Below are 23665 nucleotides of genomic sequence, written 5' to 3' on the forward strand. Positions count from 1 at the left end.
AAATTCATAAAGTCAAAGATAAGTCTGGAAAACATTGTCACAGGTATGACAACTGTTTGTATTAGGTTTCTATATGAGGTATCAAATAATAGTAGTGATAGGACACTTTATCTACTGGCTGTCTTGAAAAAGCTGTTAATCTTTACAGCTGTATTGAAAGAGCTGCACGCTATGTGCAGTCCAAGCCCAGATTTCCCTGACTTCATTGGAAAATGTTTTTGTTTCTTAAAGAACGTGGCCTTATAAATGAAAATAAACATAGGTCTACAATATCAAATTGTTAAAAAGTTTAACTGTTGCTTGGCAGCACTTGCAAGGGGATTCCACACTTTTTTTTCCAATGAGAGAAATCTGAAGCAATCAGATTTCAATCAAGAAATCTTGACTGGCAGTTCACAGACTTCTTGTTTTCTTTCGTGGCTTTATCAGGTTGTGAACATATGAATTGGGAAATGTCACTGGGAGTAGGAGGGAAACTGAAATTGGCTGAGTTTTTCTTCCTCAGGGGAAGTTCTGAGCTCCACATCTGCCCAGGAAGACTTTTTCCATGAGAAATGTCATGCATTGGAGCAAGAAGCTCCAGGATAGAGCTTCTTTAGAGATATGTGGGTTATTGATTGAGAATTAAGGACCTTGACACTCTCTATCACAGAAATTGGAGTCAACACCCTGACTGTTCTAATTCACCGGCTTTGCAGCACATCAGCTTTATAATATAGCTGAAAATCAATGAGTCTTCCTATAATTAATCATTGTTTCTACTTTATTAACAATGTATTTAAAATTAAAAATAACAGACTAATATTTTTAAAGCAGTATTACTTTTCATTCTCTACAAGGAAAAACATTGCATAAATAATTTCTGAGAAAAAAATAAATACGTAATTCACTCTCTGAAACAATACCTTTTCTCTCTAGGTTCTGGTCCCGCACAAAATAATTGCAAAATCTATCAACATCACAAATTTCCATGGTTTATATGATTTCAGCATAAACTCTACATAGAAAATAAGAACAGTGAGGAACTGTTTTCATCCCAAACTGTGTTCATCTGATACTAGGCTTAGCACTTCTACAGGATATATACAGCATGTGACAACTCACTTTCTAACAATATTCTTTAATGTAAAAACACAAACATTAGTCTGAATGTTGAGAAGCTAAGTAAAGGAAAGTCGCTGTCAAACTAAAGACTTACCAAAGTTGCACATACCAAAGACTTTTCTAGAGGAAATCATGACTTTAAAATTAGCAGAGGCTCACTTTTAATGCAGAACCATCACCTTACTCCCAGAACTTGGCTTGCACAGTCAGTGCTACGAAGCGTGTGGCCAGATAATCCAAACTCTACAGAATAGAAAATGTATGTTGAGATATCTAAGCTGATACTAAAGTCAATTGTGTTCTAGGAAATAAGGCATAATCAGTACCTTTTATGTTAAATTATGCACATCATTAGCTGTTTACAGGACAAACATCAGTGAGGTTATCTGGTTTGAGAGGAGCATCCATTTCATAAATCCGCTCCACTTAGAATTTTTTTAACTGTTCCTAAAACAAATCATTGTCCCTAAACTAAATATGGTTTTAGTTTTCAAATCTCAGTTTTGAATCTGTTGATCCTACAGTCTTTTAATTAAAAGTACGAAATAGATTTATCACACTTTCACTTTTGTTTTGACAACATAAATATCATGTTTTGTGTTTTAGAGGAAACAACTGGGGCATGAGGACATCTGACAGGATGTTAATTTCCAAACAATTTGACTTCAGCCACCATAACTGTTGAAATCCCTGCTATCACTAACTTTCTACAAGTCATTCAGAGAGTGGTAACTCTCCAGGTACTTCCCTAATTGCATGCTTGTCCTGCATCATGGCACTTACAAAATTGGGAAAAGGATCTCAGTGTTCTTTTCACATAAAGTGAGTTAGAATGACTTCTAACAAAGTGTGATTGTCACCATAGCAGCTTCACTTTCTTCTGCCTTTCTACTTGTACAAGCCACATGACTTCACATGAATCTCCAAGGTGTACCTCTCCTCTCAGACTGAATTTAGGTGTTGCTACCTCCAGCTTGGTTTATCTCATTCTCTTATCAGACCATAACTGCTATAATCTGATAGATTTTTGACTATGTGAGCCTTTGACCCAGCTTAGCAGAAGGAATTGGAACCTACTGCAGTCAGAACGTCATGCTGTGGCCTGTGAGTGCCATTTGATGTTTTGTAAAATATCCAGAGCTGCTAGGCTGTATCACTCAGAGCCACCTTCTAATAAGCATTTTCTAACTCATGCTGGTTAGATTTGCTGCTCCTGGCTCTGGAGAGACGGGGCTTCTTGTTCTTCTGAGGCCTGACAGTTTCCTTTCCAAAGTCCTTCAGCTCAGACTGGTTGTGGTAGCGGGTGTAGCGCTTGCATTTGCAGGATGTGACAGCTCGGAATTTGTAAGTCCGAGTCTCTTCCTCGGGACAAGCCATCTGGATGCGCTGCGTGCGAGTATGAGCAGGAATGCAGCGATAATCCAGGGCATTCTGACGCCACCACTTCCCTCTACCAATAGAGTTGGGAAGGAGATGCGAGGGGACACACTGACCAGAGCAGACCAGTTCCTTGACAGGCTTGATGCTGCGGCAAGGCCCCTCTGTGACATAGCGGGTGGTTCGCATTTCTCTGCAGCTAAAGCCAGAAGCATCTGCAAAAAAGAAACACATTAATTACTGCTTTCCTCACCATCCTTGAGAAAGCACTTTTTGTTTCTGTAGCAGATATCTAGCTCTGAGCTAGATACAAGCTGGACATCTTGAATGGCAGATTTTGGGAAGAGTATCTCCAAAGACTCACTCATGCAGCTTCTAAATAGTTGGTTACCCTAGTTATGAGACCCTTGAATAACAGTGTACAAATTGATGAATAAAATCCTTCTCTTGCCACTAGGTAAATTCCATGTCAGGGTTATGCAGGTGGGCAGGGGAGCTTCTGAAGTGTAACCCCAGCAGCAGCAGTTACTTCATGGGAAATTTTGATGGGATTCTCCTGGCTTCATTTACCTGTGGGCAAAACCTTCTCCCATTGCTCTAGTTTAACTCTATTGACTTCAGAGGTTGACTCCAGTTTTAAATTCTTTTGCAACAAAGAAAGTGTTACTTAAGTGATTTTTAACCAGCATTATGTGTTAGGGAAATAGCAGGTAACAACAGTGCTAAGGAATTCCCACTCTTCAGGCATTAGATTTTCCAAGTTTACTGCTCTCTGTGATAATCCCACATGTCCCACATAATTTCCTTCAGACAGCGAGAGGCATATTCTGGCTGATTAGGAACCTTAACTGTGTTTTTCCCCCCCCTGCTTCTCAATGGATAGCTATAGGCAAATGAAACATTAGGAAATATAAGATTTTTTAGCATTAAGGATTTAGAAAAACTTTCCAACTCTAGGAGCAGACTTTTTCCAAAGGTGTCTCTTGCCAAGTGACACGCTTGGCTAATTGACTTGTTTGGAAGACACAGAATTTGATTTTTGAAGGTGTTTATCAAAGAACTTCATCTAGATAAACACATGTTAATGTTCTTCTCTCAGTCAAAAGGGTAGTTTTAACTCAGGAATGCTACTTGGGGTGGAAATCCTTGAAGGTCAGATTACAAACAGAAGGCTGTGTCTGTTAGGCCCATTCTCCTTGCTGTGCACAAGGTGGTTCCCTCCTTAGTACATCAGAAGAGAATTCTGACCCTGAGTCATTAGTGATAGAACAATATTTGTACAGACATTTTAATTTTTGTTTTTCCTGTGAAGTACAGAAACATGATTTTTAGTGCTCAGGTTTATATTTATCAAAGTACAGCTAGCAAGATTTCATTTTTTAGAAGTTTTAAGGACTGCATTAATGAAATGAAATGAAACAATCCATGTCATAATACTGTGACAAAAAACTAAACTCCATGTGCACTTAGACTAATCCCACCAAGTTCCCTAAGCATTTAAGAAAATTATGTCTGTCTATGTAAATAATGGTCTGAATCAGGTGTATTGTACAACCGTAGCACATAGGCAGATACAGTTAAATATACAGGCATTTGCCTCAGCTATATAGGTTTTTTTTTCTGTGCATATATTTCCTGTTCTGTACGTGTGCAGGTTCCACGTACTGCAAAATTATTCATGGTCTGGTGCAACGTCATGTGTCCTGGGAAGGTCTGGACACTTTGGATTATCATTTTGATTCCTTGTGTTAAAGATGTTAAAATAAGTATGCAACACCATTGCATATCTTGAATAACTGTCCAGTCTCCTTCACTCTCTCTTTCTTAAGTAAATGTCCTTTCCACTTAAAAAAATATGCACATATGAGAGGTACAGATTCCCCCCAGTTGATGTCAGAGTAGTAAGAGGCTAAAAAATGAAGCTATTCAGATGTAACAACAAAACCAACCTGCCTTGACCTGGTGGTTGGTGGGGCTGCCTGGGAGAAGTAGAGTGCTCCCCCTTTTAGGGATTTAAGACCCATATAAAGTTGCACTCTCAAAATCATTCTTTTTTTTTCCTTTTAAAATATTGTTAATGCTATGGTTTTAAACACCTTAACTGACAGCTGCAGCAGGAAAACAGAATTCCCTTCCAGTTGTCCCCAGAGAAAGGCAGCTAACTCAGATCTGCAATGCACAATAGTGGAAAGTGTAAGTTTGACTTGTTGCTATGTGCATTTGGTAGCCAAATGTGTCAGTCCGGAGGACCAAGTTCGCCCTGTTTGCCAGCAGAACACTTCTTTAAAACTACCTTTCTCTGTTTGGTGCTAACTACCCATCTTCCATCTCTGCGCACAAAGCTTGTGTTTTGCATCATTGCTAATGTTAGACATTTGGCCAAATGCAGTAACAATATCTTATGAAGTATGTCAGTGCTGTAAAGTAGCCAAACTGATTCCAAGATTGCACACTTCTGCAAAATAAAGTCCCCTCCAATTCCTTTCAGCATGAATTCCCCTGGGGACTGCTTTAACTGTTCATAACAGCTTTTTTGGCTGCTGGAATCTGGCTGAAAAGCTGGCTGTTGGCAAAGGGCAGTGAGCAGCACGCTTCTCTCATCCAGCTGAATGCAACCTCCATGTGCCATTTGTGCTGTGTGATCTTAGACATCACTAGTGTGACTCTTTCTTAATATTAAGAATTTATATTATTATCTTCACTGTCAACCCATTGCCCCATCTTAACATCAGAGAAAGAAAGATCACTTGTGGTATTTCCCCACGCTGCTTGCAAGCACAAAACACAGAGAAATTTAAGTAATATCTTCTACAGGTTTTATGTACTGGATTTGTGTCTGCAGGGAGCAGCTGGGCAGAATAGGAATGCATGTTGTAGTACCTAAGGATTGTTCAATAGATAGACCACATTTTTCATCAGTAAACTCCGGTATATCCCTTCTAACATTTACATTGATACTTCAACAGTAGCTGTAACTCTGTATCACTTTACAGTGTTAGCTCCACACCTTAAGTTTTTAATAAATAAACATATATGGTAACAAGTATTCTTCTACAAACTGTCTGTTAGGTCCAAAACAGTAATAATGATGTTATTTTTCTTACCATTAGGGTCTGGAGCTTGTTGTATGTGTCTTCCTCCATGCTTTGCCTGGTTCATTGTGTTGTTGTTGCTGAAAGCCTGCTCCATCGGTGTTTCTGTATTTTCAGTGATCTCAGGAATGATTTCTGTGGCATCATTTTTAAACATTTGCCACCCTTCCACAGATCGAAATGCAATTTGTATTAAGACACAGACAGAGTACACAGCCCAAGCGATCTGCATGGTGGCAGCTCACAGATTAGCTTTTCAGCACCCTGACAGTCTCAGATCCCAGGCAAAGGCACATTATTCCCCTTTTTTAAATCCTTTTTAGAACCAAGCCAGCCAATGACTATACAAAGTGGGAAGGGCCAGACAACAACTCATTCATCTCAGCTTTTGTCAGTGTGAAATAAAATGGGTGTGTGGGAGTGGGTTAGTGACAATATTCTACACCTTCTATGTAAAAACTTCTCATATGTGCTTCATTTTTATGCCTGGCAACAACAGTGATTGACAAGACTAGGATGAATTGCAACCTGACAAGCCTTTCTGCAGTTTTTTCTGACAATGGTAGAATTAAAACTTGCTTCTACCTCCATATTTGAATCTTTGGTTATTGACTTTTCCAAAGGTTTTTCAGACTTTTTATTTTTACTGTTCTTCCTCCCTGAGCCACTCCCTGCCCACCCCCACCCCGATCCCTGGTATAAAGTAAGCAAATCTAGAAACTGTAGCTCAGTAGTTACACTTTTCAGTCTCTGCAGGCAAATGACTGGGCGGTGGGGGGGGTGTAGCTTTTTTTTTCCTTTACAAAACAAGGAACTCCACATTTTGTTTCACAAATGTACTGGAAGAAACAGGAAAGAACTTCTTTTCAAAATGAGAAGTTGTTTTGTTTAGTTTTCCTTAAAAAAAAAGCTACTTGGAATATGTTAGTTAGGGTAAACAGCCAGGATGTTGTACATCATGCTTTTTGTTGTGCTCTTTCTCACCTTTGTATCACTTAAAAAAAAAGCATTCATGTTTGCTTTAAATAGACTGCATACTACTACTTCTGCTGACATTCTGTGCAAGTGTTGAATATAGGACATTTGCTTATTTTAAACACAAGAACATGACCAGACTGATTTCCATTCATGATGCAACCAACAGAGAGAATTGATGACCTTATGTCTAGGGCACCGATGCCTGAGATGTATTAATGTGTCATGGTTTAAAATCTCATCTATAGTATCCTTCTTCCTTGCAAAAATAAGACAGTGGTGATAGCTGCATCATTTCTTTGTCTCAAGACCACATACACTTTCAAGTTATTTGCAAATGCTGTCAGGCTAAATACATTAATCGGAAAGCATCTCAGCTTTTAGTAAGGTTAGATACTACACTGAGCTCATCATAGCCACTGAAAGCAAAATGTTTGCTTAAAGCAGTAGAGGGACATCCATGTGTGTTACTGCAATGTTTGTTGCATACATCCTCATGAAAATATTTCACGTAGAAGAGATTAAAAAGTGATTCACTGTCTGACTTTTCCCTACTACTGTAAGAGTCATTACCGAAGGCTTGCATTCCATTCTGACAATTCCCCTGACCTGGCACAGAAAACAGATGTCACCAAATTCAAAGTGGAGGTGTATTTCTCCCCTGGTGTGACCTTGATGATAAATAATAGATTTAAACAACAGCAATGACCTGAGGACATTTTGCCTCTTCAGCCTTACACATACAGACACACACAGCAGATGCACTAGTGAGTTTGATGAGCTTTAGCATACCTGCTCTGTACAATGGTCCTTTCCTAAAATAATAGCATCTGAAATATATTATGACATGCTTTCTCTCCTACCCTTTCTCTCTGCCCAAAATTATAGAGATTAGCATTCTCAGAAGAGCCCTCCTTTCCAAGAATCTCTAAAAGCAACCATGCATTGTGTTGCATACAACTGTGTGCCCTTACTGTCTGTTCCCCTTCCTCCTTTCCTCCAGCCCACATCTTATGCATCCTACCATCTCAGAAATTATTCTGTTTTTATGGAGGGCTACAACTTACTATCTTCTTTTTACAAGATTTTTTTCTTCTCCACAGTCAGTCAGGATATTATTCTTTAATACAGGCTGTTGCCACATAAGTTGCCTCAGATGTGCTGATTCCTTTTTCCCTATAATCATCATCAGCAGCAGCAGCACTATCTTTCATTAATAACTGCCTGCTTTACTCAAAGCAGTTAATTATCATCTCACAAATACAGGAAACCTAAACACTCAGCCATTGCAAACATTTTTCCAAGCATAATTTTTTCCCACTTATGAGTAAGTCTATTTTTGTCTTAGACATACAGGTGAAATCTATTCAACAGCAAGGGATACACAACTTCACAGGGGGATCATATGATTGCCGACCAAATAAAAATGATTCTGAAGAAAAGACGGACACCAGCTTGGAAAGCTGTGCAACCACCTTCCTTGCAGATTTTGGTTGGTTGGTTGGTTGATCGGTTGGTTTATTTAGGGGTTGGGTTTTTTTTCCTTCAGAGAACAGGCTAGACTACCATGATTATGTTATACTTGATATTGCGTACAACGATCTGAAGCTTTGCTTTCAGGCCTTACACTACCGCTGTTTTTTCTTTTCTTTGGAAATACTGACTTGCGATCTTCTAATGGCCCTCAAAGGAATAAAAAGGTGTGGGGTTTTGTTTTGGTTTTTAGTTAACTGAACAAGTTGGGAAGGATGACCAGGAACTAAACAAAGATTTTTAACTTGGTATTGTTTTTGTCAGATAGGAATACCACTTTGTATTGGTATTCACCAACCTTGTCCAAAGTGACATCACAGCTTGTGGCACAATGGAGTGCAGCTGAAAAGCAGAACAGGAGAGCAGAAAAAAATTGAGTACTGGTAATCACTGAACCATTGCTACCGATTCACTCCCCTATTTAAATGCCTTCAGAATTGTATGCATCTATCAAAGTTCAGTTTCTGTTAATTTCTTTTCATGTAATGTCTGCCTAGACAATATTTCCAAAAGCTATCATTGTTGAGTAGTAGGCCTACTACAGAGAACCACACTTACAGTAATCGTCACATAAAACATAAACATTTCTTGATGTAGCTTCTCTAAGTACTTAAACAATCCCCTCTATTAACTGTCTTAACATTTATCTGTATTACCCACTGGGAGAAATAATAATAATAAAAAAAACTATGAAAGTAAAAATCAGAAGCTATTTTTAGCCTCCAGCTTAAAACTTCTTGACCACAAGCTGGGAGGGCAGCCTAATAGAGGCAAGAAAAGAATCCAAATCCCATAGACATTCAGATTCCCTAACTACAATAACATTCTTCCACGTCCTGTAGCTGCATGCCTGCTCACAGTACTTCCTGCAACAAAGCAGACGTGGTCTGGGCTGCAGCCCCCTACAAATGATTTTTGCACTGTTAATGAAGCACAGGAAAAAATAAGAGAGGTATCAAGGATGCTTTCAGAATGAACCCTCACCCACCAGGGTGGAACTGAGTTTGGATCCTCTACATTCAGAACTGGGATGCTATATTCTGAGCTGAAAAAACACCACCCTTAGCCATGCTAAGTAGGAATCAGACATATTAGGGGAGCAGGTACAAGGAGTAAATTGGCATCATATACTTAGCCTGAATCTGTTGCTGCTGCTTTCTGGACTCAGACTTCTGTCCTGATGTGCTTGCATTGCGAGACTGTACTGTGAAGGCATGCACTTATAAACCAGTTTCTGCCATCAGTTCTATCACTTGTAACTTCTGGTGTTCACTATGCACCCCACTCTGCCCACACCTGGGCCAAGTGGTGTTCTGTTAGGTATCCAGGCCTTAAGATACACGTGTGCAATTTAGGCTTATCTGTGGACAATGGCTCATAATTTACACACTGCCCAGGAATTCAGTTTCTAACGTTCAAGAACTTGTTTGCTTCTCAAACAGTTCTTTTTCTAAGATGCTGCTAAGCCACTCTTGCCCAAGCAACTTTTATCTGTCTCATAAGAATTTTGCTGAGTCACATACTACCTTGTGAATTTATCAGTCTGAATGCTATGATGTGATCATCTCCAAGCAGCCAAGAATAAATGCAATCTTAGTATTCTACCACCAGAGACCAGCAAATGCACTGATAAATCATTCTGGTGGCTTGCCTTTTTCAGTGGTAAGATAAGAATACATGAGATTCATACAACAGCATTGTTCAGGGATGGAATGATGACTATCTAGTGAAGAATAACAAGCCTACAGCTCCATCTGGTGAGTCAGCTAGCCAGCAACCTTGGCATACTGGAATTAAAATAAAAAAAAACCCAAACCCCAACACTTAACTGATTTCCAGGTTTTATTTGCAGAATAGAAGAAATGAATAGGATACTAATTCTCACGCATAAATCCTTAGAAGATACCTCTCAGGCCTGTTCTATTTTCAGTTTTACTCATTGGCAAAGCCCAGAAAGTCATTTTAGAAGAAACCTCTGTGCTATGCTAAGTGAGATTCCATTACATAGTCCCTCTGTGCTAAAAACATTACAGTAAACTAGCAGAACTAATTTAAAAAAAGAGGGGAAAAATCCTGCTTCTAGTTCTAGATTTAACTAGTTCTGGACAACAGAAGACAGCTCAATGACAATATTTAAATGATGAAAACAGAAGACAGCTCAATGAAAATATTTAAATGATGAAAATAGAAGACAGCTCAATGAAAATATTTAAATGATGAAAACAAACATTGCAAACATCCTTTCTGCTGTTCTCCTTTGCGCAGCAAGAGGAAGATGTATTTGACACAAGTTTGTTTTTCATCTCAGAGATCATGTAGTGTTCTTATCCACAGTGCTTTTCATCTTCAAAGCCTTTCATGAAGATTAATTAATTCTCACATGACCAAGAGAGGTAAGCCAGGCATACTCATGTTGTAGGAGAAAAACACGTCCAATACTAACACAGGCTCAACATCCCCAAATGGCATGATAATACAACATATTGCAGCTGCTAGTCCTGCCTTCAGAAGCTATTAATTTTAAGTTTGAAATCACTTCATGAATTGTTCACTTTTCAGTAGTGACATATTGCAACGTTCTCTCATGAAGTATTTTCTGGCAGTACCTATCGTTCAGAGTACCATGCTAGACACAACACTTACTGTCAAAGTTTTGTTTTGAATCTTAATTTTTGGTTACAAACTTATCTCCTTTGCTTATACCACAGCTGAGAAAGATTTAGTTCAACATGAGTAGAAGGTGAATTTAGTTTTACATGTATCATCATTTTATCCATCTGGGCTTTCTTCTTTGTTACTTGCTATAAAATGCTAATAGCTTCTCATCTCCATTCTTCCCCACCTCTCCAACTTCACTAACTCTCAAGTACAAAAACCCCAAGCTATTGCTTTTTCTTTCATTGTGCTGGATTTGACATGGTAGACATCTTTGTTCTATGATAGATGCATATTTTACAGAGACCCCATCCCTTCTCCAGAGTGCTATCTACACAAAAAGTACCACACTGCTATTCAGAATAAATATATTAATGTAAATCCAGATCACATTATTTTAGTTATAATCAAGAGGTTTCAACTCCAAAAATGTAGTGTTGCTAATTGCAACAAATAGTTGTGTTAAAAAATATCTTCCCCAATTAACATGCTTGTAAGGAACATCTCACAGCAAATGGCAACCGTGCAGCAACTTCAGGAGAATAAAAAGATGTATTTCTTCCAATACTTTCTCAATTTCATATTACATGGAAAGAAAGCTCTCATTCCTGTTTTTATATGATCATTCCTTCTACAATCAGAAAGAGAAATTTAGAAGTACATGGTGTATCATTATGGATTAGAGGCATACAAGCTTTTCTTGTCCAGCTAAAATAGGCAGAGGAATTTGCAACATTACTGTACTTAAACAGCAAGATAAGACTAAAAGAGGAAGGGTATGATCCATTAACGGAGCAGTGTTCTGAGATTCTATTTTTAGCTTACTCTAAAAGCAGAGCTGGAAATGGTTTCATTACTGAGTCACCTATCAGTAACTCAAAATAGAGGATATACTGTCTTAGAGCTCAAGTTTTAGAATCATTTTATAGCATTGTCTTATCCAGCTATACAGAATTACCCACCACCACTCCCACCCCTCAAACCACACAACCCCAACAACTAGAAGTAAACCAATGTATGTCCTTTGTGATTTTTGACTAGTGAACTGAAGATACAAAACTAGACCTGGGCTTACATGTGTTATGAATACAACAGTGTTTCTGTTTAAAATAGTGTTAAGATTTTCAATCTACAACTACATTAAAGCACAGATAAAAAGGGAACACATACATCGCAGGTTCTGTTAGTTTAACCAACAATTCCAAGTTTGCAGTGCGTTAATACAGTGCTATAACTGACAGGTACAGGTTCACACACTAGCCAGGCATACTGTAAACAAAGCTCCCTTTCTCAATGTTGCAATGACTCATTTCATCTGTACGTCAAACAGAATCAAGACCTCATTTATTTTAATAGAAAGGAAATGTTTCCTATTCCATGTGGTACATAACAATGCTCATTTCTATTTAATGAACACCATGCAAGCAATCCAAGAAGTCAGGAGCGCACGTCTGCAAACTGCTTTGTAAGCACACCTGTGCTGCCCTACTGGAAGTAATCTGTATATGAGCTCATTCCATTCTGTGTTAATTAACAGTGATAGTAAAGAAGGGAGAGATGCTGTAATTCAATATAAGCCTTGGGAGCCATTATATTCTGATACTTAGGACTTTATCATACATCCAGTACAAGCACTCCTAAATACAGACATTATTTCTTCCTCGTTCAAGTTTTTGCCTCGACATTTGCTCTTGGCATTTCTTTCTAGTATGACTTCAAAACAAAAATAAAAGAGCACTTAATATCAGACTATTTTGTGTCAATCACAACAGCAAGAGGTACAAATTCTCTTGAAAATACAGTGTGCATCAAGATTGGGCTCTGAATGGCTTTACTACCACACACTGCGTATTGCATAAATCCACACTAAACACAACACTGCATACACTTCATTGTACAAGCAAGTGCATCTGTGCATTTGTATATATGCTTCTCCATTCCTTGAAGCTCCTACACTAACTTTAGGCACCTGTGTGCACGAAAAAGAAGCTTTAGAAAATACAGTACTTCAATTAAGAGTGAGTGAAGAGATGTGTTGGGGGTCTCAGAAAATGGTGCTCTGGTGGGATACAAGAAAAGGCTTGAATGAATCACGCTCAATGTCAATGCAAACCACATATGCTACAGAGCCTGTAGGGGGCTCTGAAATACATGTGAAGACAGCTGTTATCGTTGGAGTTACCCCTCTAAAAACACCTCTTTATTGCAACAGCTCCAAACAGTGACACAATTTTGTGCCATCTTGAAAGACAGACCCAGAGTTCGAGAAAGATAGATACTTTCGTTAGACAAGAGCAGGAATTCTGTCTCCCTCACATTATGTGATTTAGCTTGGTGGTTGGGGTTTGGGAATCTAAAGCACCTAAGATGTCCTCTGATGGTTTGAGAAACTTCAAAAAATACTACGGTGCTCTGTTCTAAGGCTTCAGTTTGCCCTCCTTCACTAATTGCTCATTGAGCTGGCAAAGCTGCCTTAGAAAGCCATCATTGGGGCCAATCTCTCGCTTCTGCCGGACAGTGCTCAATGCAGACTTGACATCCATATTCTGGCGAAGCATGAGGTAGGCGATGACCAGTGTAGGAGAACGGCTGTAGCCCTCACGGCAATGCACAAACACTTGTCCTGCAAGGAAGACAGGTCATACTTTGGGTTATACTGGAATATATGTTTGAAAAGCAACATGAAATAGCTAGGATATAAAGTGTAATAATATTAGTCCTTCAGCAGCTTGAGAACTGTAAATTCTAAATGCTACAGAAGACGTGTAGAACTTGGAAGGAAGGTGCTAACACTGTTAGTAGCTACACAGTCTGTCATCAAGGATAATGCACAAAAAAAAAGGTTATATCTCAAACATTCACACTAAAGCATATTTGCTACAATATTAGAAAAAGTCAAACTGTGTCTATTTACTACACTTCTCCAATCTTTTGCGGTTTAGAATAAGCCTTGCCCCTAAAGATGACTAGTACCAAAGAGCACAAATAAATGATGCAAAGTTTAAAATACACTGAAGACAGAGAAATATGCTGTTTGTCATATATTGCATCTCTTCAAAGACATCCAGCCTTTTTGCTGCATTGCTGCCAATTCCTATGCTAACTCCATATTGGCTTATACCTGGCTACATCTCTGGCTATTTATGAAGACACATTAACAGTAAATGAAGTAAATTAAGTAAATGAAACTGCTGAGCGTACAGCAGCAAGAAGCAGAACCATCTAATCACACCTACACCAGCACCAATAAAATGCTTCCAGCTAACTCATTAGGGAACTCATTCTACATATTGTTGGGTTGTATTGGGTTTGCATGGCAAGGTTTTTTTTTGGGGGGGGCTACAGGGGTGGCTTCTGTGAGAAGATGCCAGAAGCTTCCCCCCTGTCCAACAGAGCCAGTGCCAGCCGGCTCCAAGATGAACCCACTGCTGATCAAAGCTGAGTCCATCAGTGATGGTAGTAGCACCTTTGTGATAACATATTTAAGAAGGGGAAAAAACCTGCTGCCCAACAGCAGCTGGGAGAGGGGAGTGAGAATATGTGAGCGAAACAACTCTGTAGACTCCAAGGTCAGTGAAGAAGGAGGGGGAGGAGGTGCTCCAGGCACCAGAGCAGAGATTCCCCTGCAGCCTGTGGGGAAGACCATGGTGAGGAAGGCTGCCCCCCTGCAGCCCAGGGAGGTCCATGGTGGAGCAGATATCCACCTGCAGCCCGTGGAGGACCCCACGCCAGAGCAGGTGGATGCCCAAAGGAGGCTGTGACCCCATGGGAAGCCCACGCTGCAGCAGGCTCCTGCCAGGACCTGTGGCCCCGTGGAGAGAGGATTCCATGCTGGAGCAGGTTTGCTGGCAGGACTTGCAACCCTGTGGGGGACCCACACTGGAGCAGTCTGTGCCTGAAGGACTGCAGCCCGCAGAAGGGACCCATGCTGGATCAGTTCATGAACTGCAGCCCAGGGGAAGGACTCACGTTGGAGAAGTTTGTGGAGGACTGTCTCCTGTGGGAGGGACCCCATGCTGTGGCAGGGCAAGACTGAGGAGTCCTCCCTCAGAGGAGGAAGGAGCGGCAGAGACAACATGGGATGAACTCACCCAAAGCCCCATTCCCCGTCCCCCTGCGCCGCTGGGGGGAGAAGGTGGAGAAAACCAGGAGTGGAGTTGAGCCCAGGAAAAAGGGAAGGGTGGGGGGAAGGTGTTTTAAAATTTGGTTTTGTTTCTCTTTACCCTACTCTGATTTGATTGGTAATAAATTAAATTAATTTCCCTAAGTTGAGTCTGTTTTGCCCATGGCAGTAATTGCTGAGTGATCTCCCTGTCCTTAACTCGACCCATGAGACTTTCATCATATTTTTCTTCCTCTGTTCAGCTGAGGAGGGGGATTGATAGAGCAGCTTGGTGGGCACCTGGCATCCAGCCAAGGCTAACCCACCACATAGGGTAAATCCTGTAGGTAGGTATCCAATGATAATAAAGTAGGCCACTGGTCTCTTTGAGAAATCTAATGTGGTTTTATTGCTTCTCAGCTGCTTCCTCTTTGACCTGCTTTTCCAGACACAAAAGTTTTCCCCTTCCCAAATGCAGTGGAAGACATGGCCCCAGGCTACTCTCCAGAGTAATTTTTTTTCTGAGACAAGAGAAGAGATGACCCATATACACACATTTTCATCATAACCACAACTTGCTTTGAACCGCAGCAACAGAAAGCCTGTTACCACATTTGCCTTGAGCTGCAGAGGCTTCTCAGCTAAAGGCAAATCTCTAATCAGTAGTGAATTAAAAGCTAAAACAATTAATTCTCAACATTTCTTGAGAGCCCATAGCCATAAATTAGCAAGATTTAGAGATTCTTCATCATATATGTGGGAGAGAATTGACTTCCCCTCTGCAAATGAGCAGAATCTAAAGGGTTTCTAGCTTTCCACTGTGAGAGGCAGTGTCTTAAGGGCTGCCTTCCAGAATTTCATGCAACTACAAGCTCAAATGAAATTGAAGGAAAATGCTACTGCATCCCTCTTCACTGTCTTTACTCTACACTTCAATGTAAAAAAAAAAGTATCAAATTTCAGTAGCGAGTTAGTCTTAAAACTGGCTCCAGCATCACCCAGCTACAAAGTTCCTCTTTGTTTACCATAGCAAGAAAACAGTGGCAGGCATGGTAGACAACTACTAAGACTGAAAGAATCAGCAAATAGAACTGCTACTGTAAATTCAGATTGACTGCAACTGTTTAGATCAAACTGAGTAGGGACAGTCATGGTATAGCTGGCACTGTTAAACTCTTCTTTCCTACTGCAACCTGTTTCAGTGAGTCACAATGCTAACTGGAAGAGTCGCATTTCCATTTTTAGAATTTTTCATACTCCACCAAACTGGAGGTAAAATTTCTTTCCATCTGTCAAAAGCACATCACAGCTCTAGTACCCCTTTTGCCCATTTCAAAGAAAGAACATCTAGAATTGTGGGAGTTCTTGTTCCTCCTTTTTCATGTTTAGTCATGAAGCAAGAAAGAAATTAAGCATCTGTAGAAATAAATGGTATGCTGAAATAGCCAGACAACAACAAACACTGTCTGGCCCACTGCACTATGTCCTAGGATTTCTGCTCTGAGGAAACACACTAGAGAAATGTGGCAATCAACAACATTGCAAATATCATCTCCAGCCTTCCTGTAAACCTAGGGAATAAAGAGGTAATAATCACATAAAATAATTTGATGACTTAAAGTAATAAAAATTGTAAGGTCACAGTCTCTATCCTTACTGTACATTTGGAAAAAAAACAACATATAGCAGGTTATCTGAGTACTCTTCAGTAATGCATTACTTGTATCACTTCTGCCTTTAATTTACAATTTCTAGTGTCCTAGAACAACTTTTAGATCCTGAATGTATGTTTTTGACTTTTTTACATGATTTACCACTTCTAAGAAAAAATAAGAACATGTCTTCCCAGAAAGGCACTATTACAGGAAGCAGCAGCTGTTTCACTTTTCAAAGTCACCCCTACAGTGACAGACTTCCATTTGCCATATGCTGGAGAACTACATGTATAGACAGATGATTAAGATATCTTATTGTGTATTCTGGTGTCTTTGATCCAGAGCCTTGATCTGAATGCCTAACTTGGTTGTTCAGCTGATAACCTGAGCAAAGAACCATTTTAAGCAGTAAAATAAATTGCTAAGAAACATGCATAGTGCACAGAAAACATGGTAGAAAGATATTCCAGTTTGCCTTACCATCCTTCTGGGAAAGTGCTTTCTCAATAAAATCAGCTGCCTCCTCAAAATAGCGACTGAGGTTAAATTCTTGTGTATCATTAGCTTTAATGCCATGGTATCTGATGCCTGTGCCTTCATAGAACTCTGCATTAGTGTTCACATGCATGAATGACTTCCCCTCTGCTGCATTCAGAACATGGGTTATCCCCAGACGCTGCAGCCTCATAATGTTCTTGGCTATGAACCTGTATGATAAAAAGTGTCAAGAAAATGATTAGAACTTGGTGAATCATCTCAGTATTTATGATGACCCCAGAAGGTATTGATAACCAAACCCTCTGATTCTTCTGTTAATAGATGCTAAATATACTGTGCCCAGAAGTGATTTAGCTACAGATTATAAATTCACAGAAATATTTAAAGCCATAGTCACTACCTGTGCATGACAGAACACTACTTTCTTGGCTCACAACCAAGCAGAGTTGACATGAAACACATGAAACTTAATCTGTTAGACCCTACTATGGCATAAAATTGGAACTCTTTCTGAACATAAAATTCTGACCAAAGTAAGAAAATACTGGAGATAACAGAAAGCCCAGGATAGTCGCTTCTAAGATTAACTGTCATCTACATAAGATAATTTAAAAACCGGTTACAAAAAGCCTCTACTGTCAGCTACCAGTGTTGCAGGGCTAGGTAAGCAGTACTTGCTACTCTAGCAGACAGTCCAGACAGACATTTTAGGGGGCAATTTTAACCACTGTGAAACAGCACTGGCTGCTTCTCAGGCCACAGGAAGACAAAAAGTAACTATGAGTAAATGTTTCTGCATCTCCAAAGGTCTCATCTGAAGACACCTACGAGTTGTACTCCTCTGTCCCTTTGCTATTCAACATCTTTGAAGTCATGGAAACATCTGGCAAGGCTATCCAAAGGCCAGCAACATAGCAATATAATTCAGTCTTTGCCACTCATTGTTTTCATCACAAGTTTTATAATTTTTAGTGTCTTAGTTGAAATCAGTATCTGAATGGAAAAGAATCCAGATGAGTGATGTTTAAGAAGCTTAAATGCTTAAGAAAGTATTCAGTACTTTCAGGTCAGCTAAGCCCTTTCCAGCTCCTCAGTTCTATCAAATAATTGTAGCAAAACCACTTGCTTCCATCTTTAAGTGGCTAAAAGAGCACCCTACCCTATTAGTGAACAATTGAGCAGGATGATATATAATAATCATGCATTTCAGGCTTGATGATGACAATGAATTAGATCCAGTAATAATGCCATAACCTCTGATAAAAGCTCCAGTTTGTACAATGACAAACAATCCATCTGCTTAGTAACACAACTGATCATGCACAAATCTCTGCTTGTGCACTGGAATGCAATCTATAGTAAGAGGAGATAACCATTAAATAATATATGAGGAGACAGACTATTGACTCCTTTCTGTCGTAAACCCACTACTTTTCGTTCTGAGTCTGATTATTTCCATATGTCAGTCCCAATATTTGCCTCACTTTCCTGGGAAGAAAAAAAACAAACGTATGTTTTAGCACACCATGTGACCTCCTAGTAAAATCTGAGCCCACTGGTCAACATTAGCAGAATGTGACAGAAGGCTTTAGTTGAAAGATAACTCAGTTCCTGCACACTTTGTGAAAAGAGGTAGCCTAACCAGACATAAATCCCTTTATTGTTTTTAAAGGCAGCTGTCACTATGTGTCTAACTGGATGTGGAAACAGAAATCTTTTGGAAAATCTCCCTACGGCTCAAGTCATAAATTGCAAATATGAGGAGTCTTAACGTTAAGCTGAGCTCCAGATAAGCATTTGTACAGTATCTTTTTGGACAAGTGTTTAAGAGATGGCAATGCACCTAAGGGTTTTGGTTGGACACTGAACTATTCTAAAAAAGTTAAAATAAATACCCAAATTAGTTGGTTTATATCTGTATGAATCTCTGAGTGCATTCACTCTCAATTTTCACGTAACTCAAGGCTATACATGAACATCTAGAGCACTCCTTTTCTCCTAATGACTGTTTACCCCTTAAACTGTAGTGTAAGCAGATGAATCATGCATGAGTAAAGCGCCTACATTTTCTGCTGTCTTTGCCAAACAACTATGGCAATGAGCCAAATATTTGTAAAGACTTCATTACCCAAACAAATGTTGACAGATTTTCCATCTGGCAGGACATCATCTGTGCCAGGGGACAAGTATCAGTGCCTGGGGAATTCTGCTTGCAACACAAAAGTAAATCCTACACTGCAAGGCTATAAGAAAAAGTGTTAATTCAGCTGTGAGTTATTATGCTTAGTGTGGTGAGTATATGGTTTAAGTATATAGTATATAGATCAGTATATATCTGATAGTGGTCAGGATCAATAGGAACTTGTGTCCTGGAATCATGGTTGAATCTGGCGACACAGACTGACTCCTCTGGAGGCAAACTCATTCCCAGTGAATGATTTTTGCAGATTTTATAGATTATTTTCTTAACACAGCTAGAGGTGAAAAAGAGAGTATTTGTATGCCATTTTCTTCTCCCTTTCCAAACAGTCCTTGGATCTCTCCCATCCTTAACATTTCAGTCCAGCTGCATCATGTTCCATGTTGAAATGCTAGGTCCTCCAAATAGCAGAGAGCTGCTAACATCAGCTTCTTCCATTTCCCTAAGAAAAATCACAGAATCTTGTCTGTTCTCAGTATGGAAGATTGAGAATTCTTCATCCTGTGAGTAACACTAGTAAGAAATGTTTCTTTTGAACAGAAGTGAATAATTTTACCAGCCACAAAACACAGGTCGTAGAGAACCATGCATCAGCAGTTAAGGGTACATGAGGCTATAAAGTATTGCCATATGGGATTATAAGCAAATAAACCAAGTCCTTAATGGCAAAAAATGCCAGCACATTAACACATTTTAATTTCCACTGTTATGTTCATGCAAAATTGTTTCATCACCAATTCTTCCCTTACAGTCACTAAATTTAATCTTAATTTTGGGAGAATGCCTTTCAAACTCCTTACAACATGCCTGCACTTCTAGCACATTAAGAACAAAGAATTGCTTCATGGGTTACCCACACGCATTAAAGCAGACAGAAAACTCACATTGGGCATTCATAACCAGAACCTTTTTACCAAATACAGTTCTGGAGACATGGTTTCAACTGTTACAGGCTTCCAATAGCCTGTGAAAAAACCCACAAACAGATTCCCTTAGCCAGTAGTTCGGAAAGCTAAGCCTGCTAAACACTGGTTTTGACAAGACACAGTTGCTCTGAATAAAACCCCTACCCTCCAGTGTGCTGACTGCTCCATTTTGGTGTCATCTGCAACCCTGATAAAGATGCATTCTCTTCAACTGTCCTGGTCACTGATTAAGATGTTACACTGAAACACATCTTGACTTGTACAGAAATATAAAATGATTTATACTTCCAGTGAAACACATCTTGACTTGTACAGAAATAGAAAATGATTTGTACTTCCAGTGTATCCTGAATTTTTGTTTTGTTATTGCTTGAAAAATATATAATTGTGCTAGTCTGTCACCTATGTGATGATTCTTGTTTTAGTGATATTACATTTTTACTTGTCTTCACAAATCTTGTCTAATCTTCTTGAGAGGTTAGAACTTTCTACTGTAATATGCAAAACCATTATTTTTAAAATATTCTGTTTTATCGTTTTACCTCTGTGTTTTCATTAATTATGTCTTTCATGTATTGCATGGAAGATCCAGTACTTTGGCTCTGCCTGTAACCTGAAGTCATTTGACAGATAAATTGTTATTCTACACTCTGACCCAATTTAATTTCATCCACCTGAATGTCTCTGCATTGTCATTTTTATCTAAAGATGAGTTACTCTTAAGGAGAGACAGCAGCACCCCATGCAAAATATTCTAAAAGGTTTCCAACTGAAGTTTCTGAATCTCACACGCACATTCTAATTCTTTCTGTGAGTTCCTATTCAAATTCTACTGCTTTTATGCCATGTATTGGGATTCCCAACCCCATGTTAAAACTCTACAGATGTGGCTACTCTGTGAAATCTTATTGTTATAAAACCTTTGCTGTTTGTAGTCATAACTGTGGCCCTATATTGCAGGAAGGTTTGATCCATCCAAGTCAAAGCAGAGATTTGAATGTCAGATCAAATGACCGTGTTACTTTGTTCTCCTCCTATATTGCCTTGCTGGACTTCCCTGTAGCCCAGTGCAAAGTGCTTCCAACGACTCTTCAGAGATTGAGTAAGGAGATTTGTGCAACAAAGGCCAAAACCAAGATATGAGGTGAGCACCAATCAGATGCACTGCACTGCACCAGGACAGCTTCAAACATGAAATGTATACCAAGCTGTGTGCAGATGCTAGAGCAGACCAAGACAGGCTAATGAACTGCAAATGTAGCTGGAAATGGCATGAGAACAGATCTGCACAGTTTCAAATTCTTTCAGAATGACAACTAATATAGCAAATACTACTTACAATGCAGTATACCACAACCCTACCTGATACAAAAAATCCTCTTAAGAATTAGTATTATTTCCAGTTTGAGAATATCAAAGTTCACCCTGCAGTTATGGAATCTTAATAGACATTCATCCATTCAACTAGACCTCAGCATTATCTTAACACTCTGTGGATGCTTCAAAGATATTATTGCCTACTAAGTCTTGATAAACTAAGTAGGTTGTCTGTTCCCACTGTGAAATAGCTTTTTCAGCCCACAAAATTATTTCTTGCCTCTAGCTGTCCTCCACAATTTTTCAGCACCCTTTTAAAAACACTGACAGTAGAATTGCACATTGTCTGTTAGTTCAACTAACAGTTAAACTGTTCTTATGCTACAAACTGCACTGGTGCTCCAGATATTTTCAGTTGTCAATCATTACATTAAAAGCCCTTCTCAGTGGTAAAGCTTTCCACGAGACAGACATTTTCCATCCTGCAACTTACACACGCATTCTGTTCCTAGACAACCTTGCATCTGAATGTATTAAAGTCCATACTGTATAATTAAAATCAATTACTGAACAGTGAAAACTACTCTGTAGTAGCCAACTATCTTCAAAGTTATTTTTAAATTATTTACTACACAAATCACCTTGCAGGCTATGACTTCATTTCCTCCAGGTAACTGCTAAAAATATGAAGGAGAAGGTGGCTGTCAGATGTCAGATTGGCTGTTGAGATAATAATTTCAGTCCCATCTCTAGACGCGCATGTCCTGCATCAACCGGCAGTGACAAACATCATTCGGTTTGGCTTAGGAGAAAGTTAATGAAAATCTATGGGTTTGACTTACATTTATTTAGGAGTTAAAAGCTTCAAATAAGAACAGTGACCCAGTATACTACACATGTATCAAAAAGTCCCCAATTTCACAGAGACGAAGTGTACAAAGGTGGACAAAAAAGGGAAAGAGAATCAGCAGGATATGACAGGATTGGAACAGATAACCGAAATCATAATCCTGGTGCAAAGAATAAACATTATACAACTGAGAAAAGAAGTGCTATTGGTGACTTTTCCCCATTTAAGGGCTTTCATCATAGCCATACCTGTATCGCTCTGGCTCCCATCATGTGCATGAATACTTAATTAGAATGAGGGTTTTTTAGGGCTTAGAGTGCAGAAACATAAATCTGACCAATCACAGACAGGGGTGGTGACTCCTGTTGAAGTCTTGCTTCCTTTAGGTCATTTTGCACATGGTTAAACCAAGATCTATTATGGCTACTTTGCTTGTTCTTCATGTTTCAGCTTATTCCACTCATCTGACACACGGTTATTACACTGGTGTTGTGATCGGGCTTCTACAGATGATATCGTACACACCCCTCACGGCACCTTGTCTCTCCTCCCTCGTCTGTGAGGACAACCACAACTTGTTAGCAAGAGTAGGGAATATCAGCAGAAAAAAAAGCCCAGAGCTGAGACGACTGAGCAGGTGTGTTTCATTCTTAAGCAACTTAACTAGTTTTAACCTTCTTTCAGCTCTGTTTTAGGTTAGATTTGGGACTTCACCAGGGTACTGAACATTTCAGCAGATGCCATTTACGAGCTGTGCCTCGTCACTGCCGCCTCAGGCACCAGCAGGAGCCCCGGGCAGCCTGCTGCCAGGCTGCTCGGACCTTGCAGCCCCAGGCCTCCCGGCTGACAGCTCCCCGGAGCTCGAGACCCTCGGGCTGCGCACCCGGGGCCGGGCTCCGGAGGGCCGCCCGGGGCCCGCACAGATCCAGCAGATTCCGCCCCGCAGCTTCGCTTCCTCGGGCTCAAACTCCCGGTCAGGCGGCTACCCGGCGAACGCCCTGCGCCTCACCACCCTGCACCACGGCCTGCGCCAGCCTCCGCACTCCCGTGCCGAGGGGAACACCTCTCGCAGGCTGACAGACGCGGACCCCCTCCTCCACCGAGCCGCCCGCCTCGGCCTCGGCCCCGGCCCGGCGCACTCACGCGTTCCCCACGTGGATGCGCGGCACCACCTCGTTGCTGTGCGCGCTGGGGAGGCTGTAGCAGCCGCTCCCATTAGCCAGAAGGTCGTTCAGCTCCTCCACCGAGATCCGGTAGTCGGACATGGCCAGGCCCGCGCCGAGCCCCGACGGCCAGCCAGAGGGCCCCTTGGCGCAGCAGCTCGGGCCCGGCCCGCTCCCGCCCCGCCCCGCCCGGCACCGGCCGCCGCCTGATAGGCGGA

The 23665-nt window shown here is 40.3% G+C and overlaps 2 protein-coding genes across 3 annotated transcripts; both read right to left on the bottom strand.

The window, feature by feature from the left end:
• Positions 1-884: 884 nt before the first annotated feature.
• Positions 885-11808, bottom strand: SOST (sclerostin). Its single transcript, XM_075036665.1, has 2 exons — positions 5586-11808; positions 885-2696 (listed from the first exon to the last, which is right to left on the bottom strand). Exons 1-2 carry the CDS (start codon positions 5803-5805, stop codon positions 2275-2277), a joined length of 642 nt encoding a protein of 213 aa, XP_074892766.1. The 5' UTR covers positions 5806-11808; the 3' UTR covers positions 885-2274.
• A 250-nt stretch (positions 11809-12058) lies between these two features.
• On the bottom strand, positions 12059-23641 carry DUSP3 (dual specificity phosphatase 3). Of its 2 annotated transcripts, none has more exons than XM_075036668.1 (3): positions 23428-23641; positions 16974-17200; positions 12059-13359 (listed from the first exon to the last, which is right to left on the bottom strand). In XM_075036668.1, exons 1-3 carry the CDS (start codon positions 23547-23549, stop codon positions 13154-13156), a joined length of 555 nt encoding a protein of 184 aa, XP_074892769.1. In that variant the 5' UTR covers positions 23550-23641; the 3' UTR covers positions 12059-13153. The 2 variants fall into 2 exon arrangements, with proteins under 2 accessions (XP_074892769.1, XP_074892768.1); XM_075036667.1 differs by having other exon boundaries at positions 23457-23621.
• Positions 23642-23665: the final 24 nt, after the last annotated feature.

This window comes from Buteo buteo, chromosome 9 (assembly GCF_964188355.1).
Source record: "Buteo buteo chromosome 9, bButBut1.hap1.1, whole genome shotgun sequence".
NCBI lineage: Eukaryota > Metazoa > Chordata > Aves > Accipitriformes > Accipitridae > Buteo > Buteo buteo.

Excerpts from the sequence above, each read along its gene's own strand:
- DUSP3 (XM_075036668.1), bottom strand. The coding sequence starts at position 23,549 with ATGTCCGACTACCGGATCTCGGTGGAGGAGCTGAACGACCTTCTGGCT. Across the intron at positions 17,201-23,427 it reads CGCATCCACGTGGGGAACGC|GTTCATAGCCAAGAACATTA; the intron begins GTGAGTGCGCCG and ends TTTATCATACAG. Across the intron at positions 13,360-16,973 it reads AGCACTTTCCCAGAAGGATG|GACAAGTGTTTGTGCATTGC; the intron begins GTAAGGCAAACT and ends TCTTCCTTGCAG.
- SOST (XM_075036665.1), bottom strand. The coding sequence starts at position 5,805 with ATGCAGATCGCTTGGGCTGTGTACTCTGTCTGTGTCTTAATACAAATT. Across the intron at positions 2,697-5,585 it reads ACAAGCTCCAGACCCTAATG|ATGCTTCTGGCTTTAGCTGC; the intron begins GTAAGAAAAATA and ends TCTTTTTTGCAG.